This window comes from Brassica rapa, chromosome A08 (assembly GCF_000309985.2).
Source record: "Brassica rapa cultivar Chiifu-401-42 chromosome A08, CAAS_Brap_v3.01, whole genome shotgun sequence".
In the NCBI taxonomy this organism is placed as follows: Eukaryota; Viridiplantae; Streptophyta; class Magnoliopsida; order Brassicales; family Brassicaceae; genus Brassica; species Brassica rapa.
Genome location: NC_024802.2, coordinates 17,406,794 through 17,426,146, shown reverse-complemented (window position 1 = coordinate 17,426,146; position 19,353 = coordinate 17,406,794). Strand labels below are relative to the sequence as shown.

The window sequence follows — 19,353 nt, the reverse complement described above, 5'->3', positions numbered from 1 at the left end:
TCTTATGGTATATAGTATAATCTATATATATATATATGTTTTATTATTAAATGATATTTGTTTACTCATATGGTTTTAAAATAATGTGTATCTTCTTATAATATTAAATAAAAGTTCATATTAATACAATTTTATGATCATTTGTAACTTATTATGACAAAAAAAATAATCTATTGATCACAAAATTTTCAGAGTGGGGATCTTCAAATTTCTAATAATTTATAGACGTTTTGAAAAATTCAAAATATAACATATAAGAAAAATTTTAAATGTTTTTATTATATATTTAATGTGATTTTTAAATATATTTTAATAATATAAAATTAAAAAAAAGAACTAAGAAACAAAAATTGTTATCAAATATTTATTATTCATTATAATTAATTTTCACATATACGTTAATCATATTAGGTAATTTCGTAGCTTTTATTTAAGGAAAGTGCAAAACATTTTTTGGTACGTTATTTATCAATTCGATAGTTAGTTTAATAAAAAGTGTAATATAAGTTAAGATGGACCAACCTATTTTTCTAGGAATAGTATATTTTGTATAGTTATTTATTAAATAGGAATTTATAATCATACGGTTCTATGATCGTTCATATCGTTTTATAACAAAATATTTAAATCATCGATAACAAAATTTTCAATCTGAAATCTTTAATAAGTTTATAATTTTTAAATGTTCTTGAAAATTCATTGAAAGTTTTAATATTAAAATATTTATGTAATCTTATGGTATATAGTGTTTAATATATATATATATATTTATTTTATTATTAAATGATATTTTTTGCTCATATGGTTTTAAAATCATATGTATCTTCTTATAATAAAAATGTTAAACTATTGATCATTAATTTTTAACATAATAATTTTAATAGTTTTAGTCATTTATTGTCGTTTTTAAAAATTCAAAATATAACATATACGAAAAAAACTAAATTTTATTTTTATAGCTAATTTGATTGTTTAATTTATTTTAATAATATAAAATTAAACAAAAAGTGATGGAGGAGATATACATTGTTATCAAATCTTTATTATTAAAATCATTAATTGTCATATATATATTAGTCCTTTATGGTAATTCCGTAGGTTTTATTTAAGGAAAGAAAATATCATATCATATCATTATATCATATAGTTTTACCAACTTATGTATCTAACAACATATAAAAATCGAATGTGGACCTACTTATTTTTCAATTGAATGTAATTGACTACCTAATTGAGTGCCACCTATGCATTGGGGCTTCTTTTAATTAATACAAAATTGAGGTTACATCTTTTCAAATGTTCCTCAATTAATATATAAGGGATTGCCAACCAATGGTTATGGTATAACCATTTTTCTTTTGATAGAAATGATTGGGTCGGTTGATTTCAGTTCAAAAAATGTGGCATCGTTTCCTTGAAGTCTAAAATATACACCAAATAATGATCTGAATTAAACCACACGATTCATATGCGTATACGGTAGTGATTACTAACTTACTTAGTGCCGCATGTTTACTTTTGTACCAAATATTTATTCGCGCTTACTGTTTCGCGTGATTAGTAAACAAAGCAAACAGTGATTATGAAACAGTGTGATTGTGTTGTGGATACCAATCAAATCAAACTAGTGGAGAACAAAATATAACCCACCCGCATGCTAACATTGAGTCAGACACTCAATTTTTATGTACTTATAATTACAGCTCAAATGTACAGAGTGAAATCATGAGGTTTGGTTCGAAATAAGTATAATGTGGAAGTATGGGGTTGGGGCAAGAGCCCAAAGAGATGAGTACATGGTGTCGTCGATTATTACACACACTTTGAATATTTTGTTTTTAATAATTATAATTTTAACACACACAAAAATTAAATAAAATTGACAAAGAAGAAGAAGAGTTTGGTGGGGGACCTACGAAACTTTTCACGCGTGCTCTCGCAATCCTACGGTCACCATCATGCCCGCATTAAACGGGAACCACTCAGATTGCTTCATCCAACGGCTCACACTCCCCGTGTTTGACTCTCTACTGTCCATCCTCTCACGCGTGCTCCCTTCCTCTCCTTTATTTTCCACTATTTATTTTTATTTTATCAAAAACATCACTTAATTTATTAGTTACTATTTTTTTTTCACTTTAAAACTTATAATTTCCATTCGAAATTTTCTATCTACGTAGTGATACTGTGATAGACATGGGATACGCTATTCATGCTAATTTTGTAATCCGTATTACAGAATCAATTAGAGTTTTGTTATAATTAGAATCATTAAAATACATGTTCAAAATAAGCAATTCTTAAACCGTTGAACTCTCTCCAATTATTTATTTCTCTTTATTATCTTTAATAAATCATTGAAGATATGTATTTTTTTTAACTTAAAAAAAAAATTATTATAGACACATACATTGAAACATATTTATCTCTACAACAAAGTTTTTCTATTTCAAAAATAGCAATGAATATAGAAGTGTTTAAGATGGTTTAAATTGAAGATAGGTATTAATGCAATCTACTTCAGCTAATAATTATTTTATTAAAATTAGATAGAAATAAAAACAAAATAAACAACATATCAGAAACACTTTTGTTGATAAACTATCTAAGATTATTTTAGTTACTGTAGTCATACACCAAGATTTTATCTACTGTTTTTTACATTAATTTTATTAATCATAAAACTTGTAAAAAGACATATTTTGTCCAAGATTTGATCTGGGATGAATCAAAATTAATAGGAGTGCAAAAAAATTGATATCTCCAAAAAAATATCCACTAAAGTTTAACATCTTTTTGCTGTAATAAAAAAAGAAACAAGTAGTAGAGTACGCACACAAAGCGTGCTAAAACTTTAAACAATAGGAGCACATATGAATGTCATTAAAATGAAAATGGACAGACCAAACAACAACAAACAAACCGCACCAGAAAAAGAAGGCCACGCTCTCTGTCACTTCCCTCCTATTTCTTCCCCCTCTCTCTCCCCCCTTTGTCTTTGCCAATCTTATCTCTCTCTCTCTCTCTAGATCTTCTCCTCCTCCTCCTGCAACTTCTTCCCACAGTTCTTGATCAAGCTTTAAGTTTTACTCAGAAAGGATTCCTTTTTATTGATCTTCTTTACTCATTACGGTATGTGATTTTTTTTTTGCTTCTTCATAGCGCCGCAATTTTTGACTTTGAGTTCTATTAACTTTCTTAATCTTCTAGTAATTTTTGTTTCTATTTTCTCAGATGTTTCATTCATTCCTCCAGTGAATTTTGATCTTTTTGTATTGAAATGTTACTGTGTAGTTTATCTGTAATTGAGTTTTGTTTTCTGAATAAAACCAATCATGATCACGTGAATACTCTGTTTCTTGTTCTGTTTTTTGCTTGGGGATCAGTATAGCATTTTTCAGCAAAGGGAAGAAACCCTTCTTGATCCGATTGTTAATGTCTTTGGTTAAGGACCTTTATGGTACTCTGTTTATTGAGGTTGTATCCTTTTATAGTTCTGGATCATGAATGAAACATTCTCTTTGTTCTAGTTCCTCTGTTTCTGGTCTCTGATTAGATATTTTTTTGGACTTTGCCTCGGTTTCAGTGCCTCTCAACTTCATTATATTTGAATAGTGTATTATTGGTCCTAATTTTGTTTGTTTCTGCAGTTTTTGTAAGAAGAGGGGGGTTTTGATACACTAAAAGAAAAAAACAGAAGTTTATAGGAGAAGGAATCAAGATGCCCTGGACATCCTTCTACATGTTTTTCAACAGGACTTGCACTCGTCTCGTTGTCTTTTTCCTCGTGATTCTGTAAATTTCCATACCTTTCAGGTGAGTGAGTAGCTTCTGCCACACTTCTTGTCTGTGTCTGCTATTACCAATGGCATTCCACATAGCTTGTAGTTTCTTTTATACTTCCTCTGGGTAGATCGTTTGGCCATAACTGATTATTATCTTGCGTTTAAACAAATAGAATATGTTTTCTTTTGTGTTAAACAACAAATATAATATGTTTGTAATCTAGTTTTAGATTGTCTTTTTTGCGTTGGCCACCTTGTTTACATTTTCTTGTGTCCCTTCTGAGTGTATTAAGATTGTAGTCTCTTTTGTTTTGCCTCTATTTTGAGCATTTGGCCTTCATATAATAGCTTCTTGGTGAAGACTTATTTACATTTCCTTTTCTTATCTTGCAGGCGTTGTTTCCGGAATTTCGGAGTATCTCTTTATTGTCGTTGTTGTGCGTGTTTTAGTTTGAGAATGTGCTTTGTTGGAAACAAGAAGGGAAACCGAGCATTGAAAGAAATAGGAACCTTTATGATGACTACATGTTTCATTGCTAATTACCAATCCGTTCAAGTTTCTCAGGTACATAATATACACTTGTAACACCTCTTTTCAAAATGTTAAAATAAGGTTATAACTACTTTGAATTATGTTACCATCGACATGTTTATGGTTAATAGTTTCATTTATTAAAGCATAAACTTTATACTGTGTCTAATGTTTCAACCTTACTTGTCTTTAATCTCTGCAGGCAGAATATTTCAGACAGTTGCTTAAGCCTGTAACGTAGTCTGGTTTCTTCAGTTTCCGGAAATTTGGGGTAGTTTTGGGGCGGCTGTCTACTTTTGGTTTCGAAAAAGGTTTTGTGAGATATTAAGCGTTTGGTAAAAATTCTGAAAGAGCTGTGTTGACATCTGAAACTCCTTTGGGTGGAGAAAGCTTCTGTGGTTTGAGGGGGGGGGGGGGGGGGGGGTAAGGGCTCTGGTGGAACAAATCGTGATATCTCTTCAGTAACATGGCCACAAGTTGATTCTAGCATCTGGTTCAGTTGTCAACTTAGTGTAACCGAGCAGCTCGTAGTTCTTTAAGGTTTAGGACTTTTTTTTTTTCACTTTTATATACCCTTTTGCGCGGGTTTTCTCTAATGCAGAACAATCAGTATCCCCACTTCTCTGACGAAATGGGTGATGGGAACATGAACTTCCCTTATTCATCATCCTTTGATGATTTGTTCCCACCGTGCGCCAAGTTACCATTCCACGGCGTTGAACTTCAACCCTCTCCGGTCTGTCCCAAGAACTTTGTCATTTTCGACCAGACGTATGACCATAGCCAAGTCATGTACCATCCTGACCTGACACCTAGGCTCGTGAATTCCGGATTGGCTTCCACGTTTCAGAACGAGTATGCTGGGGGAAGCTATGGTTATAACTATGGCCAAGAAGTCTATGGTAACTATGGCGGCGGCCAAGAAGTAGTCTCCTCTTCTTACCAAGAAGATCCTAATGAGATTGATGCTCTCTTGAGCACTGATGAGGATGATGAGGGGGAGGAGGATGGTGGGGACTCGGAAGAGGTCAGCACGGCTCGTAACGCTTCAAGGGAGTATGGGAATACATCAGCTGAGTCTTGTTGCTCAAGTTATGGGTATAATAGCTCGAGAAGGAAGCAGAGTTCGTCGGCAAGTGCTGCTAGTAGTTCTAATAATGATGGGAAAGGAGGAAGGAAGAAGAAGATGAAGAAGATGATGGGAATGTTGAGGAAGATTGTCCCTGGAGGTGAAGAGATGAATACAGCTTCCGTTCTTGATGAAGCTGTTCAGTACCTCAAGTCTCTTAAACTTGAAGCTCAGAAACTTGGCGTTGGACATTTCTCAAACCAGTCTTGAATTGTATCTGGACCGTTTCTTGGCAACTAAACCGGTCCTGGCTCTATCTGGACCACTCTCTCCTCTCTTGGGATCTACTTAAGATCATCTTATGATGTAGTATGTTGAATCTCTCTCTCTCTTTTGTGTGTGTTTGCACAAGCTGGTACTTGTGGATTTGATTTGAGTTTGGTTTTGTATTGTTTGAACTTTTACTGTAATCATTTGTCATTTGCTTAGTAACTTTATGTATTTTGCATCTTATTTATAAGAAAACATTTGGTCTTCTGATGCTTTACAAGTTGCATCATATGTTAGAAACATTGCAAGGACCATTACTTTTTCTTGTCGGCTCAATGGCCCATTACTTTAAGTCACGCTCAGTATCATAAATCAATAAAACCATAATGGTGTGTTTGTTTATTAACCTTTCTTCTTTAGCTTCGCTTTCATCTCGCTTTATGAATCACTCACATTGAGCTCGGTTTAGGTGTTACACAGTTAATAGATTCATTCATAGTATTAAAGTTTAGACCTTTACATGAGAATGACAAACGCTTTTGAAGCAAGCTTTGAACCTTCAGTTTCTTTAGGATTGACAGACACTAAAAAAGGTTGATGCTGTTTTTTGTTTTTTTTTTTTTTTTTTTTTTGACATCAAAAGGTTGATGCTGTTGTGTAGAAACAATCCCACGTTTGATTTTTTAGTTTCGTTTAAACATTTCCATGTTTGCAATAAAATGTTTATGTTCACTATGATTTTAGTGACTAATATAATATTTTGAAAATGGCCAGATTTTTTAAGGTAATTAGAAAGAAGAAAATTATAATATTTTAAAGCCTCATTGCCAACTAAAAACGACAAACAAAAATTATCCGGTATAGAAAATAACAAAATCCATAATAATACTTCCAAGATTCTAATCTAACCCCCAAAATTAAAGAAGGAAAAAACTCTCAAAAGTATAAAACTTCAATACCCTAAGAGAGCTTCTCTACATGAACAAGTTGGGCTTAGAGGCCTTGTAGGTAGTCTTGAGCTTCCTGGTGGGAGGTCTAACCTTCCTGTAGACCAAAGGGAACTTGATCTTGCTATTGTGAAACTGCTTCGTGCTCTCTCTCTTGCACAAAGCCGCTGGGACAGTGGCTGTCTTGATGATCTGGATGCAAGGGAACCTGACTCTGTGCCTCGACGCCATCTCGGTGTACATCTGCTCCACTGCTCCGTTCAAAGTAGTGTCACGGAACTCCTTGTACATGTTGTGGTAACCTGTACGGCTCTGGTACCTCAGCCAGATTCCAAAGTTATTGATCGTCGTCGGGTTCTTCTCAAAGATCTTATCACAAAACACGAAAGAAACAGAACTTCAATTAAAGTTAATTTGATTACTGAATCTCAGACCCTATCCGACAATCTACAGTTCCAGTTCGGTAAAACAGCATTAATTAATTATCAGATATAAAAATAGATTTGTACTTCGTTGATGGCAAGCATCTGGCCATTGCTCTTCTTAATCTTCACTTGCTTCCTCAAGAAGTACCTAAAACCCCAAGATTGCAACTTATAGTTAAGAGAGACCCAAGCCAATGGTTATTAAGGAATAAAAGAGGTTAAAATGGTAATTTTAACTTACCAGAACTTGGACATGGCACGAACCTCGTTCGTGGCCCAGAGCTTCATCCTGTAAATCTTAGGTTGCACCTCATTCTCTGTCGGGAGAGCTCTTCCGACAACCTGGTACTGGTGAAACTGGCAAAAAGGAGAAACAGACCAGACATCAAGTAAACTCCGATTAGATTTGTCGGATCCATGATAAAGAGAATCAGTCGATAATTCAGAAGCAATGAGTCTAGCAAGATTTCACGATCTAAAAAAAAAAAAAAAAAAAAAAAAAAAAAATTTCACGATCTAATTACCCTGAAAACACCCATTTTCGTCGTGAGAAGAGGGAACAACGCCGTGAAAAGAGACCGCTTCATTTATATATCACCTAGTTAAAAAAAAAATTAAACCCTAAAATATAGTATCCACTTGGATCCGATGTCCTTAAAAGCCCATTGGGCTTTCCGAATTTAATTTCATTTCCTTAAGCCCATTGTTGTTTCAGTTGTTTTTTTTTTGTTTAATCTGATTGTTTTTGTTTACTCTCTCATCTTTCCCACCTTGTACACAGACCATATCAGTTTATGGTATGTTGATTGCGGGAAAGCTGAAGCAAACAAATGTACATACAGAGTTGAGAACATAACATACATCTTTTGATTGGAAACCAATGTCATGCTTCAAAGTTTAAATTTAAACTTGTTCACTTAATCCATAAGCAACGTTATAACACTATTAATCAAGCTTCTGGTCCATTGATGGGGAACAACTTCCTGCTTACATCAAGAAAGCGTATATTCTCTTCTTTTCTCTCACTCTGAAAACTACGGAAACTCTTGAATGTTCGTGACAGGCCGGTGGTCTTAGCAAAGTTGATCCTCTCAGTATCATTACATGATCCCATATTTACCATCTTTGTGTCTTATTATATTATTTGGCAGCCTATTCAATCTTGCTTTCTCCTCCTCTCATCTACACAAACCCTTTTGTTTTGGTGAGAGCAAGAAGCTCATTTGCCTTTTATCTAGACAAAGAGATGGCTAAAAATAGCTCTTTAGAAATCCCATCTCTTGTCATCCCTCTTAACCCATCCTTTAATCACTTTCTTTTATCATGAATTCTTCTAATCTACCAAAAAGAAGAACTCAAAAACTGCAACAATAACACAAAATGTTGATTTCTTTGAAAGATAAAGTAATCAGCACCTCTAATTGACTAACAGCCATTAACATGAGGATCCCAACTCTATCCCATGTAGTTGGTAACATCTAAAAACCAAAATATACTCTATAGCTGAATTTGTAATATTTTTGCAACTAATCACAAATAAAAGAAACTTGGAATCTAATCAGCCACACAAACAAATAAACATTGGGTGCTTTGCAATAAGAACATTCGTTTATTATGACCACAGAGTCAAACCAAAACACAATATGTTACAGCATAACAAAGAATAAAGTTTTTATTTGTTTGGTCGAAAGAAGAAAGAGAAGCCAGCAAACAAACAAAACATAACGAACTAAAAACATTGCATCAAAAGGAAGTAGAAGATGATTGAATCAGAAGAAGCTTAATTTGAAAAGTCATTCAAGCTGAGTTATCCGGAAGATATTCGGCACAGCAAGAGTTAAACACTGTTGCACCAAGAATAAACATTCCAAAAGGATAAAACAGACTGATCTTAAGTACCTGCTATATCTCATCATCTTCATCGTCTACATACTCCCACAAATGAATATAAGTATATATAACAAAAAGTAACTCTAAGCTCTAAGTAACTATATCCCTAAATCACAGATAAAAAAATCGCATACGACACGACGGCGGAAAGAGTTAAAAAGGAGCCTTTGAAACGTCGGTTTAAAAAGAGCGGACAAATTTATAAACCCTATTCGCTTTTTACCCAAACTAAACCGTAACATATGTGATCTCCGGTACGGTTTTATTGGCGTTGGTCATCATATTAACCGGTTAAGTATTTTATCTTTGACAAATTTACTCATTTGCATTAGTACATTGCTTAACCCGATAAATCTATACTATTAAAAGGGTTCTGTAATAACATGGGTGAAAAACCGAGAAATCCAAACCCTGAGTCACTAAACCAAACCGATAACCAGAAGAACAAAAAACCGAGACATGAAACCCAAAACCAGCTGTTTATAGTTTACTTATATTCAGTTATTGAGCCTTTTTGTGGTTTCAGTTTTGTGGTGATTGAGAAAGTAGAGACTTGATTGTCAAACTTATACAGATCTTGTCTCTCTTTCACAAGTAAGTATTTGGAGATATTTTTTGTGTGTCCAAAAATTTGATGTCTGTTTATAAATGGATTATCATTCTTTGCAAATAAAAGCCTAAACGACCAAACCGTCTCAAATGTTAAAGTTAATCACTTGTAAAATGTATATAAGCAGAATAAAAACATAATTCAGCTCCATGGTGTCTGATTACAAGAAAGATCAGAGGAAAAAAGAGTATTATTCGCAAGAAACATACTATTACAAAGAAACAAGGATCTACAATTCATTACTTCAAAACCATTTTATGAGTTAAACTATAACTTGGATGCTGAAACTTATCTTACAATTCTCAACGAACTAACCTCTTCTCCAATTAATACTGTTATACTATACATCACTTTCCTCCAAGTATCTGTGTGTGTATTTTCTGGAACAGTCTTCAAAAAGGAAACCCTTCAGATGTTTCTTATAGGCAACGGATGAGCTTCAGTGTTGAAAACAAACTTATCCAACGGTATCACCGAGTCATCTCCAAAGAGCAAGTACAAGTACTTCAACGTCTCACCGAGGAAAAACGTCTCCATCTTATCTCTCCTATGAGGAGGCACTTCCGTTACATCATCTAACGATGTGTATCCACCTGATTTCACCTTTGTGTGCTTTTCAAACGCTTCAAAGATCTGCCATCCTTGTTCTCTGTATCTGCAATTTTTTTTTACAAAAATGTGTGTTCAGCTTTTTAAGAGTAAGTAGTAAGTACAGTCCTCAATAGTTTTTCTTACTTTGTATCTTTTGTGATACGGTAGAGAACAAAGAGTGATTCAACAGTCTCAGGGCGGAGTAGATTATGCCGATCAGCATGCTTTATGATTATGTCTTTTGCATAAGCTGAACTCTTGTTCCCTCCTTCAAGACCATCCTCAGAGTATTCCTGCTTTGATTAGAATCCAATAATTAACAAAACAAGTTCTGCCAAAAAAGGTACAAGCAATAAAAGTTACCTCTGTGTGGAAGTAAGCAATCTCTGGAGCAAGGCCAGTGGCTGTTACTTCATACATCTCAAAGCATGCTTTCGCTAAATCTTCCGCAAGTTTCAAGTTTTCAAGATCCTCAAAGGATAAAAGATTCTCCGCAAGGGCTTTCTCTTTTGTGAGTCCCTTGGTAGCACCAAGAGCAAGAGTACCAGGCAAAAAGCAAACCTAGACACAAAAGAAAATTAAATGAACCATTCCTCTGAAGATTCTCAACAAATGAAACTTACCAGATGATCCATTTTGGGACTGAACTCTCCCTTAGACCCGTAAGGCAACTCCCCTACAAAGACAAGACCCTTTGGAATTGATTTGCGCACAAGCAAGTGCCTCACTCCTTTCATCGCCTCGGTGTACATATCATGCAGATATGTGAAGTTACCGTTCAATTTTCCTCCTTGCTGAAGCCACACTTTGATCAAATACTCATAGTAGCTATCCCCACGAGATCCCAATCTTATGTTCTCACCAACAAACTCACCTGAGTGAGGGCTGATGTAGATTGGAACAAGACCTTCTGTCTTAGGAAGAGTCTTTATATGAGCCAAGACCTTCATAGCCTCTGCACTGTACTTCGGATCACCAGAAACAGCACTGAGGTAGTTAAACTCAAGCTGCACAGAGGCGACTTCTGCAGTGCTGCTCATCCCCCCTGGAGCTGGATGAGCCGTTGACTCACGCAGTATGACGTCACTATAAGGAACTGCAGTAGGGCTGGAGTTAAAAGCCGAAAGCAAACGGTCAGCCAAATCTTTGGCAACGTTTAGATAGACATCTGGTTTTGGTCCGTGGTCTCCACCACTCAGATGGTATGCACTTAGAAGCCCACCTAACACACGTATTGTAGTCTCAAACAAATTAACTTGACCCTTTTGGCTGATCCTCTCCAAGAGATGAGCCTCTACCCATGACCCTGCCTCGGAAACGATGTTACCATGGCCCATTATCATGGCTGTGTCGAGAGCGTCGACCACAGTGGCGCCCAAACCTCCTAACCCATCCACGCCTCTCTGGCTAATAGGCATAAGCTCGTCGTAGCCCATTGCATACTTTCTGTAGCCAGACCATGCGTAGTCGAAAGCTTCCTTTACACTTTGCTGTCTGGCTGCCCATTTTGGGCTATTAGTGGTGTTACCTTTTAACTGTCCTTCGTCAGGTGATAACCGAGGTGGGAGCCTAGGCGGCTTTCTCAAAAGTCTGCCTAGTCTAAGACCCCCAACGAAAGTGACCTTTCCTTTTTCATTGAGAGGAGAGTCATTAGTACCCATCAGCATTAGACATGCTATTCCAAAGATCAGTATCAATATAAGGAACTTCCCCGTGCTGCAGCTTGCGTAGTCACGTTTTGTGTTAAGAGTAAGCAAGCTTTGAGACAGAACCTAGAGCCAAAAAAAAAAAGAGGAGGCAATTAAATTTCATAAACAGAAGCTTTAAGCTATCCCATTACTAGACTCAAAGCACATTACGTGTGTTCACTTGCTGCTTTTGAGCCTATCATTCTATAGCTCACTTTACAACATTCTATTACACCAAGAAGCCTAACACTTTGATTGTAGATAATCTAAAACTAGAGACAGCTTTGCTAATTCATCTCTCTCTGATCACTCCAAAGCAGTTCATGTATAAGCAAAAGCAAGAACTAAACTATCTACAAAAGTAATATCACAGGGCAAAAAGGAGGGAACTTGGGGAGAACCCATATCAGACAAAGATCAAGATCTAAATAAAAGCTCAAACCTTTAAAGGAGATCGATGTCTGAACTTGGCATTGTCGTAATGAACATCTTTCACTGAATACGGTAGAGACTTCGACATGCTCAGATCCCACCCTCCGTTAAATTGAAGATCGGCTTAGGATTCGGGTTCGTTTGCCGCCGATCTGAAAAGGGAGCTAACGACCGGAGAAATTAAAATAAAATTTCCTCTGATTTTTTAGGCAGAAGTCTCTTTGAAATCTTACGGCAGCTGCTTAAGAAGCATTGACCCCAACACAACACGAGCTTCCAATTTCTGTTTTTCTTTTTCTTCGTCAAATATTATTGTGTTCTGTTTCAGATTTATTGCTCTTTAGTTTAAAGACATTAATTATTTTTGTTTCACCCCATTTACTACTACTAAATTATAAATTTTATTCATTCGAAATAAAAACGTCTATATATGTTAATAGATTTGGTTATTCGGTATTTAGATTTTTTTTTTATTTTGAAATATATTTAGGGAATAGATATATAGAAATTATTTGAGTATTTATAAAATTCTGATTTATTTTTAGTTTAAGTTTTATTATTCGGTTGAGAAAAGAAAATTTACAAATAATTTGGATAACTTAAAATACTTCAGCTTACATAAATTTAAGCTTATTCTGACTGTAAATATTTTAGGATAATTTAAAATACTTCAGCTTACATATATGGATATTGTGGCATATCGAGTCCTTTGCTTGGTAATATATGTCCTAATGAGCTTGATCGACTTATGGAAACGAAGATAGTTGAGTATTTAAGACCTTGTAAAGACGATTTAATGTGGATAGTCTATTGAAGATGGCTATCACAAGTTGGCCAGAGTTTGGAAGGAAAAACTAGGATGATGGATTACATTTGGTATGGTGGTCATTTCCTGATTGGAACGAGAGGGCCAGAGAGGATGCAGTGAAGATCCTGAAGGAAATCATTGAGTTTTGTGATAAGAGTCTTCGGTTTGAGATAGGACAACTTGAAGTTAGAGGTTGAATATATAAGCAGGGGGATTCAGTTTCTTGACCACATAATTTGCACAAGAGTTATTTACCCTACTACATTACACTGGAAGTAGAGGCAGCATTCTGAGCAAAAAGGGTGTGGGTTATTGCAAGACTTTTGGTGCTTGGAGAAGGAAAAGAGTAGCAGATTGATGGGTTGGAGAAACTAGACTCACCACCATGATTATTCTACCATGAGCTCTTTTAAAGATTTGATTGTTTCGGTACAAGTATCTTTATACAACAGAGAAACTGAGAGCTTTGATTGTTTCCGTCTACCTGGGAGTTGTTTAAAGGAGATTGAAAGCTTATGCTCAGCGTTCTTATGGTCTGGCCCTGAGTTGAAAACGAGCAAAGCGAAAGTTAGTTGGAAGGATGTCTGTTTGCCAAAGAGGGAGGGAGGTTTGGAGTTAAGACCTTTAAAGGAGATCAACACTGTTCTCTGTCTAAAGCTGTTGTGGAGATTATATTCAAATCGATCGTCTCTCTGGGTCAAGTGGATTCACTGCTATTTGATAAGAAAAGGATCCTTTTGGTCAATGAAAGTTAATGCTACTATTGGGTCTTGGATGTGGAGAAAAATACTGAAGATAAGAGATCTAGCTAAGTCTTATATTAGAATGGAAGTGCATAATGGAAAGAACACTTCATTCTGGTATGATTCATGGTCACAATTGGGACGACTTAAAGAGATTATAGGAGACAGAGGACCGCTTGGGATTGGGATTGCAGAGAACGCTTTGATTGAGGATGTGGTACGAAATCATAGAAGGAGAAGGCATCGGGTGAGAATTCTGAATGAAATGGAGGATGAGATTGATATGTTGAGAGACAGAATGGATCAGGAACAAGATATACCGCTTTGGAAACAGGAGGGGGATAGATTTTTGAATAAATTTTCAACTAAAAAGACATGGCTGCAATTGCGTCAGCAACAGCCTGACTGCAGATGGAGTAAAGGTATCTGGTTTCCTCAATATACACCTAAGTACTCATTCTTAGCTTGGGTGGCTAGAAGGAATAGATTGCAAACATGTGATAGGATCCATACCTGGAATGCAACTGTGGATACACTGTGTGTGCTTTGCAAAGAAGAACAAGAAACTTGTAAGCACTTGTTTTTTGGTTGTCGATTTGCTGGGAAAGTGTGGAGAGAATTAGTTGGGGGGATCATGAAGGAGCACTTCACTACGGAATGGGATGAGATCTGGGAAGTAATTTCTAATCCTAATCCTAGTTATACCAAGACAGAGATGTTTCTGATTCAGTACACATTCCAAACCCTGCTGCACAGTATATGGAGGGAGAGAAATGCAAGAAGACATGGGGAGCAACCAAGAGATGAGGAGTTCTTGGTTACTTGGGTGGATAAAACGATTAGGCTGAAGTTGCTGTCAGTCAAGGGAATGGGTAAACAACACTTTGAAGAGGGATTGGCTGCTTGGTTTGGAGCGAGAATACTTGGAAGTTCTTGAGAGAAGATTAGGATAATTTTCATTTTATGAGTATGTAATTAAACAAAAAAATGAAGCACTTGATGTAAAACAGTTTTGATTGAATAAATTTTACATTCATTCAAAAAAAAAAAAAAAAAGAGAAACTGAGAGCTTTGTCCTGCTCGTTTGGTGTCTTCCTTACTCAGAAAAACAGTGAACTTGGTATTTGGTAAAACCTAACTCTACAGTCTACACATTGTCTCACTTTATAGATATTTACCTATATGCGAGTATTTACTAACGTTGGTCATGTGCAAAAACTTAGGGAAATGATTCTCTTTACGATATTAATGACACTGTGTTCGTTCTATTGATATGGAACAATTTATGTTCTTTATTGTTTGCTTACTACATCAAGTAACTTTAGTCACTTCTCTTTTTCTTCCGATTCATCAGCCCTCGCTCTGAAATGCTGAAACCTTAAATGTTCGTGACAGGCCGGTGTTATTAGCAAATGTTATCTTCTCAGGCTCTTTCTCTTTGATGAAGATATCATGCACTGGAACCCAGATCATGAGTTCCTTGCTTTTAACTCCCGTTAGTCTCTTCAACCTACGGTCTTCAACAAAAGCAGTTATCTCCGTGTCATATATCACTTTACGACCTATTGCAGCGAATGTATGCTCAATCTTGCTTCTCATCCTCATCCACACAAACCCTTTTGTTTTGTTGTGCCCAACTTCTGTCATGTCCTTCAGTGGCAACAATCCTGTGGGTAAATTGAGGAGTGCAAGAAGCTCCTTGGCTTTATCCAGACAAAGAGATGGCTCACTGTAGCTCTCTATATCATCACTTACTATCTCTCGTAACGCCATGATAGTTAAAACACTTTCTTTTTTGATTGTCGAATGCTTCTACTCGAGTGTTGGTTTCTTCGCTATATAATAATGTTTCTATGAGGCTTATGATGTGTTTGAGAACGTAACATGAAACATGATATTTGTGTGATGACCCTTTCTAGTCCCCCATTTTTGGCTGGCATCATAACCCTGTGATTAATATTGTGCTGTTACGTACATAATATATAATGGAGTTTATGATGTATTTGTTGTTAACTTATTCAATATTATCTTGCTTGACAAGGAAGAAAATACAGGATCTTTCTAATGCCTGAAATAAAATGGGTTTGTAAACAAATCGATAGTGATGATTATATCCATGCAATCTTCCCGTAAAGCCTCACAAAGAGGGCTAGGCAGCCAATGCCAAGAGTAAGCAGAAGTGGTTTTGAATAAAAGCCTGGATTAGTAAGTAATAAACTTCGGAATGGCGGAATGGTTATTTACATTATTAAATTATACTAGGTGCTTAGCCCCCGCGCTTGCGCGGGGATGTTGATGGAATTGTTGCTTTGGATGTGGAGATGGTCTACTCTGAAGTGGTTTTTCGAATGTAAAATTTTGGAATTTGTATGTTAACTTTTGTTTTTGACTGATCTTTTAGACCTGGACCATCGTTTGATCTAGCAAAATAGGCTGTGGAGAAGAAAATAAACACAAACGTCGTTTCGAGATCATTTTACACACCTGCGACCGCACTTGTCTAGAGTGAACCTGTGACACCCCCGATCATAGATGATCGGAAATGACACGGTCGATGTTCCTCGATGGTCGATCTGAGGTTCTCAGAATACTTCCGATCGCCTTAGACCAACAATCAAAGAACACCAACGCTCCTATCGGATACCACTCTAGGCTTTTCAACCCGAGAAAGCAATACCTGATAGAACCTCTATACTTCGAAACTCTTTGTGGGAAGATGTGCATCGTCGGCTGGACAAACTCTTTACTTCCTTAATTTTCTTTTATTAATAAATTAGTTAACTAATAGACATATATACATTGTATCTTTTTTTTTGGTTTAGAGGTGCTACCTGCTTCAAGTCATCATCATGTTAAAATTGATCAGCTTCTACTCTTAATAGCAGCTCTATCATATGCTTTATATAGGAAAAGAAATGCATTTGATAAATTAAAAGAGTTAGTTATATGGGTTGCTCCATTTCTTTTCTTTTTAAACTGACGAAAGAAACATGCATAGCAGAGTAAAGTTCATCTATTCAGGAAAACAAATACAAAAGATTTATCATTATAATATGACATTATTCAACAACATAATACAAAATAATGAATAATCTGAAAAGTGAAAATAACCTAAGTAGACATTTTCCCAGTCACAAAATTCAGAGAAACATAACCAATAAACCAAAATTTCTTAAATTAATATGTTCAAGTACGATTGATTAAGGAAATAAAAATGTTTCCACAGCAGTTGAATTACCAAATGTGAGATTCCCATCTTCGTGCTCGCCGGTAAAAGAAGATGATCTACAATGACTGAGTAACTCATATTTTTTTCTCCCTCTATATATGTGTGACATTGATGTTGTTTTTCTTCTTGGTTTCTTTTGTGCTAGGATGATGGAAGGGAGGTGAGGGATGAAAATGGCTACTCGAGAGGATCAGATGCAAGGATCTTCCCAGAGGGAAGAGACGTTTTGTGATTCTGTTCGTTGGAAACCACTGAATGTGAAAGAAGGGATAACGAATGACGACCACATGTAACTCCCATCTGAGCAACCGCTGCAAAGAAACCGCTACAAACGTTAGCTAGAAGGCGCTTTTTAATACATGGCTATAGAGCCGCTTGGCAAGTTAACATATGAGAATATGGTATTGAACTATAGGAAGTCATCTAACAGTCATCTACACTTGCAGTTGAAACAGTGATGAAATAGGATATTTCAGAGAATCAATAAACAATGAACCATACCTTGACAATATTCATCAGAGATCCTCACTCTCTAACAAACACCCTGCAGTGTGTTGCTAGCTCAATTCTTTCTGAAGGGTTTTACGTGGCCCAAGAATCTGCCCAACAAAATCATACTGCCAGATTCAGTGCATTTAAGTCAAGATCAACCCACTTACAATACTATATTTTCTTAATACATTGATAACTCACGCTTGGAAAAAATTTCAGTCTTGAAATCTGGATCCAGTCAACTGAGGCAGGAGCATGCAATGGAGAAACCTTCTTCTTTCCTGAATTCTAGCAGTAGAGGGTATGCCCAGCTTCGAGCAACTGATCTGCTGAATCATATATATAGTGGGAGTTGATGGGTTCGTATCGTGGAGATTTAACGGTGGACAGCTAAACCAATTAAGAGGGGGAGATGTAACGGTGGATGGATGAGTTTATGAAGGCTGAAGATATTAAAGTTTATCGAGAGTTGAAAATTGACGGAGGAAGAAGGAAAAAGGGTAACCGACGGGTTCGTCACTTAACCTTGGCAGACTCGCCGAGCTTGGAGAAGAAGACACAGGTTTGTCTAAATATGCTGGGTGGGCCAACAGATAATTTTAATAGATCCAGCACGAAAGCCCACTTTATCTCAACGGTGGTGACATGGCGAAACAGAGCCTTCCGATAGGCTGATTATTTTAAATGACGTGGACACTCTCACCATTCACCTTATTCTACTTTTAGTATAGTATAGATGTTAATATCATTTTAAACTTTTAAATAAATAGTAATATTTTTTAATGACAAACTAGTTGATGCTCTCCACTTTGTGCGGACTAATATATTTACATACCTAACCATTTTTGAGTTTTAACGTTTATTTTTATAAAAATAATAATTAATTTTGATAGAAATTTTAAATTATTATAAATCATAAAACTTCAATATTAATATTGGTAATCAGTGTATTAAATTAGTATTTTTTTGTTTCATAATTTTATTTATGTGATGTAGATTTCAGATCAAAATATTTTCTATAGTAATAATTAAATTAAGAAATTTGTATTTGAAATTAAATACATATATTGTATTTGGACTGGAAAGAAATCATGTGGCACTGAAAGGATTTTATAAAATCACAGCTATAAAACATCAACAAATGATAGTGTAGGAGTGTTCAATCTGGTAAAATCGAACCATTTAAAATCGAACCAAATCAAAATAGAGAAAACAATCTGGATATGGTAGTACCGAATAAATTGAATGAATTTTATTTTCAAGAAACCACAATATATAGATATAGTTCAGTATATTAAGCGATCAAACCGAATAAACCAAAGAAACCAATTAGTTCAGATATATTAATATACTTATATATATTTTTTTTAATAATATGCATTTGATCAATATTTTAATAAAAATCAGAGAAACTGACTATAATATTAGTCATTAAAATCATCAACTAAATATAAGATAAAATTAATGATGATATTATCGGTAGATATTGTCAATATCAATTTTTAATATCAATTTATTAATTAAATATCTTAAATATGATGATAATATATATATATATATATATATATATTTTTAAATAATATAATATATATATATATATCAATAGAATTGGTTAATGTTTATCAATTATCTTAATATCATGATAATATATAAATATTAAAATAGTAATTTAAATAATAATATTAATTAAATTAATGATTTATCCTAAAATCATAGAAAATATGACAACTAGACAAATTAACTAAAATCATGAAAAACATGACAAGTAAGCAAATTCACTTATCAAATAATAGTATAGATAGATAGTATATGAACCCAACATGAAGAAGAAGATCTAGAGAC

General features: G+C 35.1%; 5 protein-coding genes and 1 long non-coding RNA gene across 7 annotated transcripts; 2 read left to right on the top strand and 4 right to left on the bottom strand.

The window, feature by feature from the left end:
* The first annotated feature begins 2,870 nt into the window (after positions 1 to 2,870).
* On the top strand, positions 2,871 to 5,928 carry LOC103835250 (transcription factor bHLH144). The gene is made up of 4 exons (XM_009111385.3): positions 2,871 to 3,132; positions 3,651 to 3,816; positions 4,179 to 4,350; positions 4,520 to 5,928. Exon 4 carries the CDS (start codon positions 4,913 to 4,915, stop codon positions 5,654 to 5,656), a length of 744 nt encoding a protein of 247 aa, XP_009109633.2. The 5' UTR covers positions 2,871 to 3,132; positions 3,651 to 3,816; positions 4,179 to 4,350; positions 4,520 to 4,912; the 3' UTR covers positions 5,657 to 5,928.
* Positions 5,929 to 6,444: 516 nt separating this feature from the next.
* Positions 6,445 to 7,638, bottom strand: LOC103835248 (60S ribosomal protein L18a-2). 2 transcript variants are annotated; one of them, XM_018653625.2, is made up of 5 exons: positions 7,553 to 7,638; positions 7,270 to 7,385; positions 7,113 to 7,176; positions 6,793 to 6,972; positions 6,445 to 6,762 (listed from the first exon to the last, which is right to left on the bottom strand). In XM_018653625.2, exons 1-5 carry the CDS (start codon positions 7,613 to 7,615, stop codon positions 6,631 to 6,633), a joined length of 555 nt encoding a protein of 184 aa, XP_018509141.1. In that variant the 5' UTR covers positions 7,616 to 7,638; the 3' UTR covers positions 6,445 to 6,630. The 2 variants fall into 2 exon arrangements, with proteins under 2 accessions (XP_018509141.1, XP_009109630.1); XM_009111382.3 differs by having other exon boundaries at positions 6,445 to 6,972.
* A 1,984-nt stretch (positions 7,639 to 9,622) lies between these two features.
* On the bottom strand, positions 9,623 to 12,494 carry LOC103835247 (mannosyl-oligosaccharide 1,2-alpha-mannosidase MNS3). Its single transcript, XM_033276971.1, has 6 exons — positions 12,473 to 12,494; positions 12,250 to 12,403; positions 10,743 to 11,891; positions 10,483 to 10,680; positions 10,264 to 10,412; positions 9,623 to 10,183 (listed from the first exon to the last, which is right to left on the bottom strand). Exons 2-6 carry the CDS (start codon positions 12,325 to 12,327, stop codon positions 9,937 to 9,939), a joined length of 1,821 nt encoding a protein of 606 aa, XP_033132862.1. The 5' UTR covers positions 12,328 to 12,403; positions 12,473 to 12,494; the 3' UTR covers positions 9,623 to 9,936.
* A 1,378-nt stretch (positions 12,495 to 13,872) lies between these two features.
* LOC103835575 lies at positions 13,873 to 14,727 on the top strand. The gene has a single exon (XM_009111747.2). The coding sequence runs from the start codon at positions 13,873 to 13,875 to the stop codon at positions 14,725 to 14,727; it is 855 nt and encodes a 284-aa protein (XP_009109995.2).
* A 170-nt stretch (positions 14,728 to 14,897) lies between these two features.
* On the bottom strand, positions 14,898 to 15,840 carry LOC103835246. Its single transcript, XM_009111380.3, is given in 2 exon segments — positions 14,898 to 15,229; positions 15,231 to 15,840. Coding segments are annotated over 2 exon segments (447 nt in total). The 5' UTR covers positions 15,564 to 15,840; the 3' UTR covers positions 14,898 to 15,115.
* A 1,269-nt stretch (positions 15,841 to 17,109) lies between these two features.
* LOC103835243 lies at positions 17,110 to 18,554 on the bottom strand. The gene is made up of 2 exons (XR_004450161.1): positions 17,713 to 18,554; positions 17,110 to 17,618 (listed from the first exon to the last, which is right to left on the bottom strand). It is a non-coding gene; the product is annotated as an uncharacterized LOC103835243 (long non-coding RNA).
* Between the last annotated feature and the right edge of the window lie 799 nt (positions 18,555 to 19,353).

Excerpts from the sequence above, each read along its gene's own strand:
- LOC103835250 (XM_009111385.3), top strand. The coding sequence starts at position 4,913 with ATGCAGAACAATCAGTATCCCCACTTCTCTGACGAAATGGGTGATGGG.
- LOC103835248 (XM_009111382.3), bottom strand. The coding sequence starts at position 7,615 with ATGAAGCGGTCTCTTTTCACGGCGTTGTTCCCTCTTCTCACGACGAAA. Across the intron at positions 7,177-7,269 it reads CGTGCCATGTCCAAGTTCTG|GTACTTCTTGAGGAAGCAAG; the intron begins GTAAGTTAAAAT and ends TTGGGGTTTTAG. Across the intron at positions 6,973-7,112 it reads AGATGCTTGCCATCAACGAA|ATCTTTGAGAAGAACCCGAC; the intron begins GTACAAATCTAT and ends TTTTGTGATAAG.
- LOC103835247 (XM_033276971.1), bottom strand. The coding sequence starts at position 12,327 with ATGTCGAAGTCTCTACCGTATTCAGTGAAAGATGTTCATTACGACAAT. Across the intron at positions 11,892-12,249 it reads GACATCGATCTCCTTTAAAG|GTTCTGTCTCAAAGCTTGCT; the intron begins GTTTGAGCTTTT and ends TTTTGGCTCTAG. Across the intron at positions 10,413-10,482 it reads TTGCTTACTTCCACACAGAG|GAATACTCTGAGGATGGTCT; the intron begins GTAACTTTTATT and ends TAATCAAAGCAG.
- LOC103835575 (XM_009111747.2), top strand. The coding sequence starts at position 13,873 with ATGGAAGTGCATAATGGAAAGAACACTTCATTCTGGTATGATTCATGG.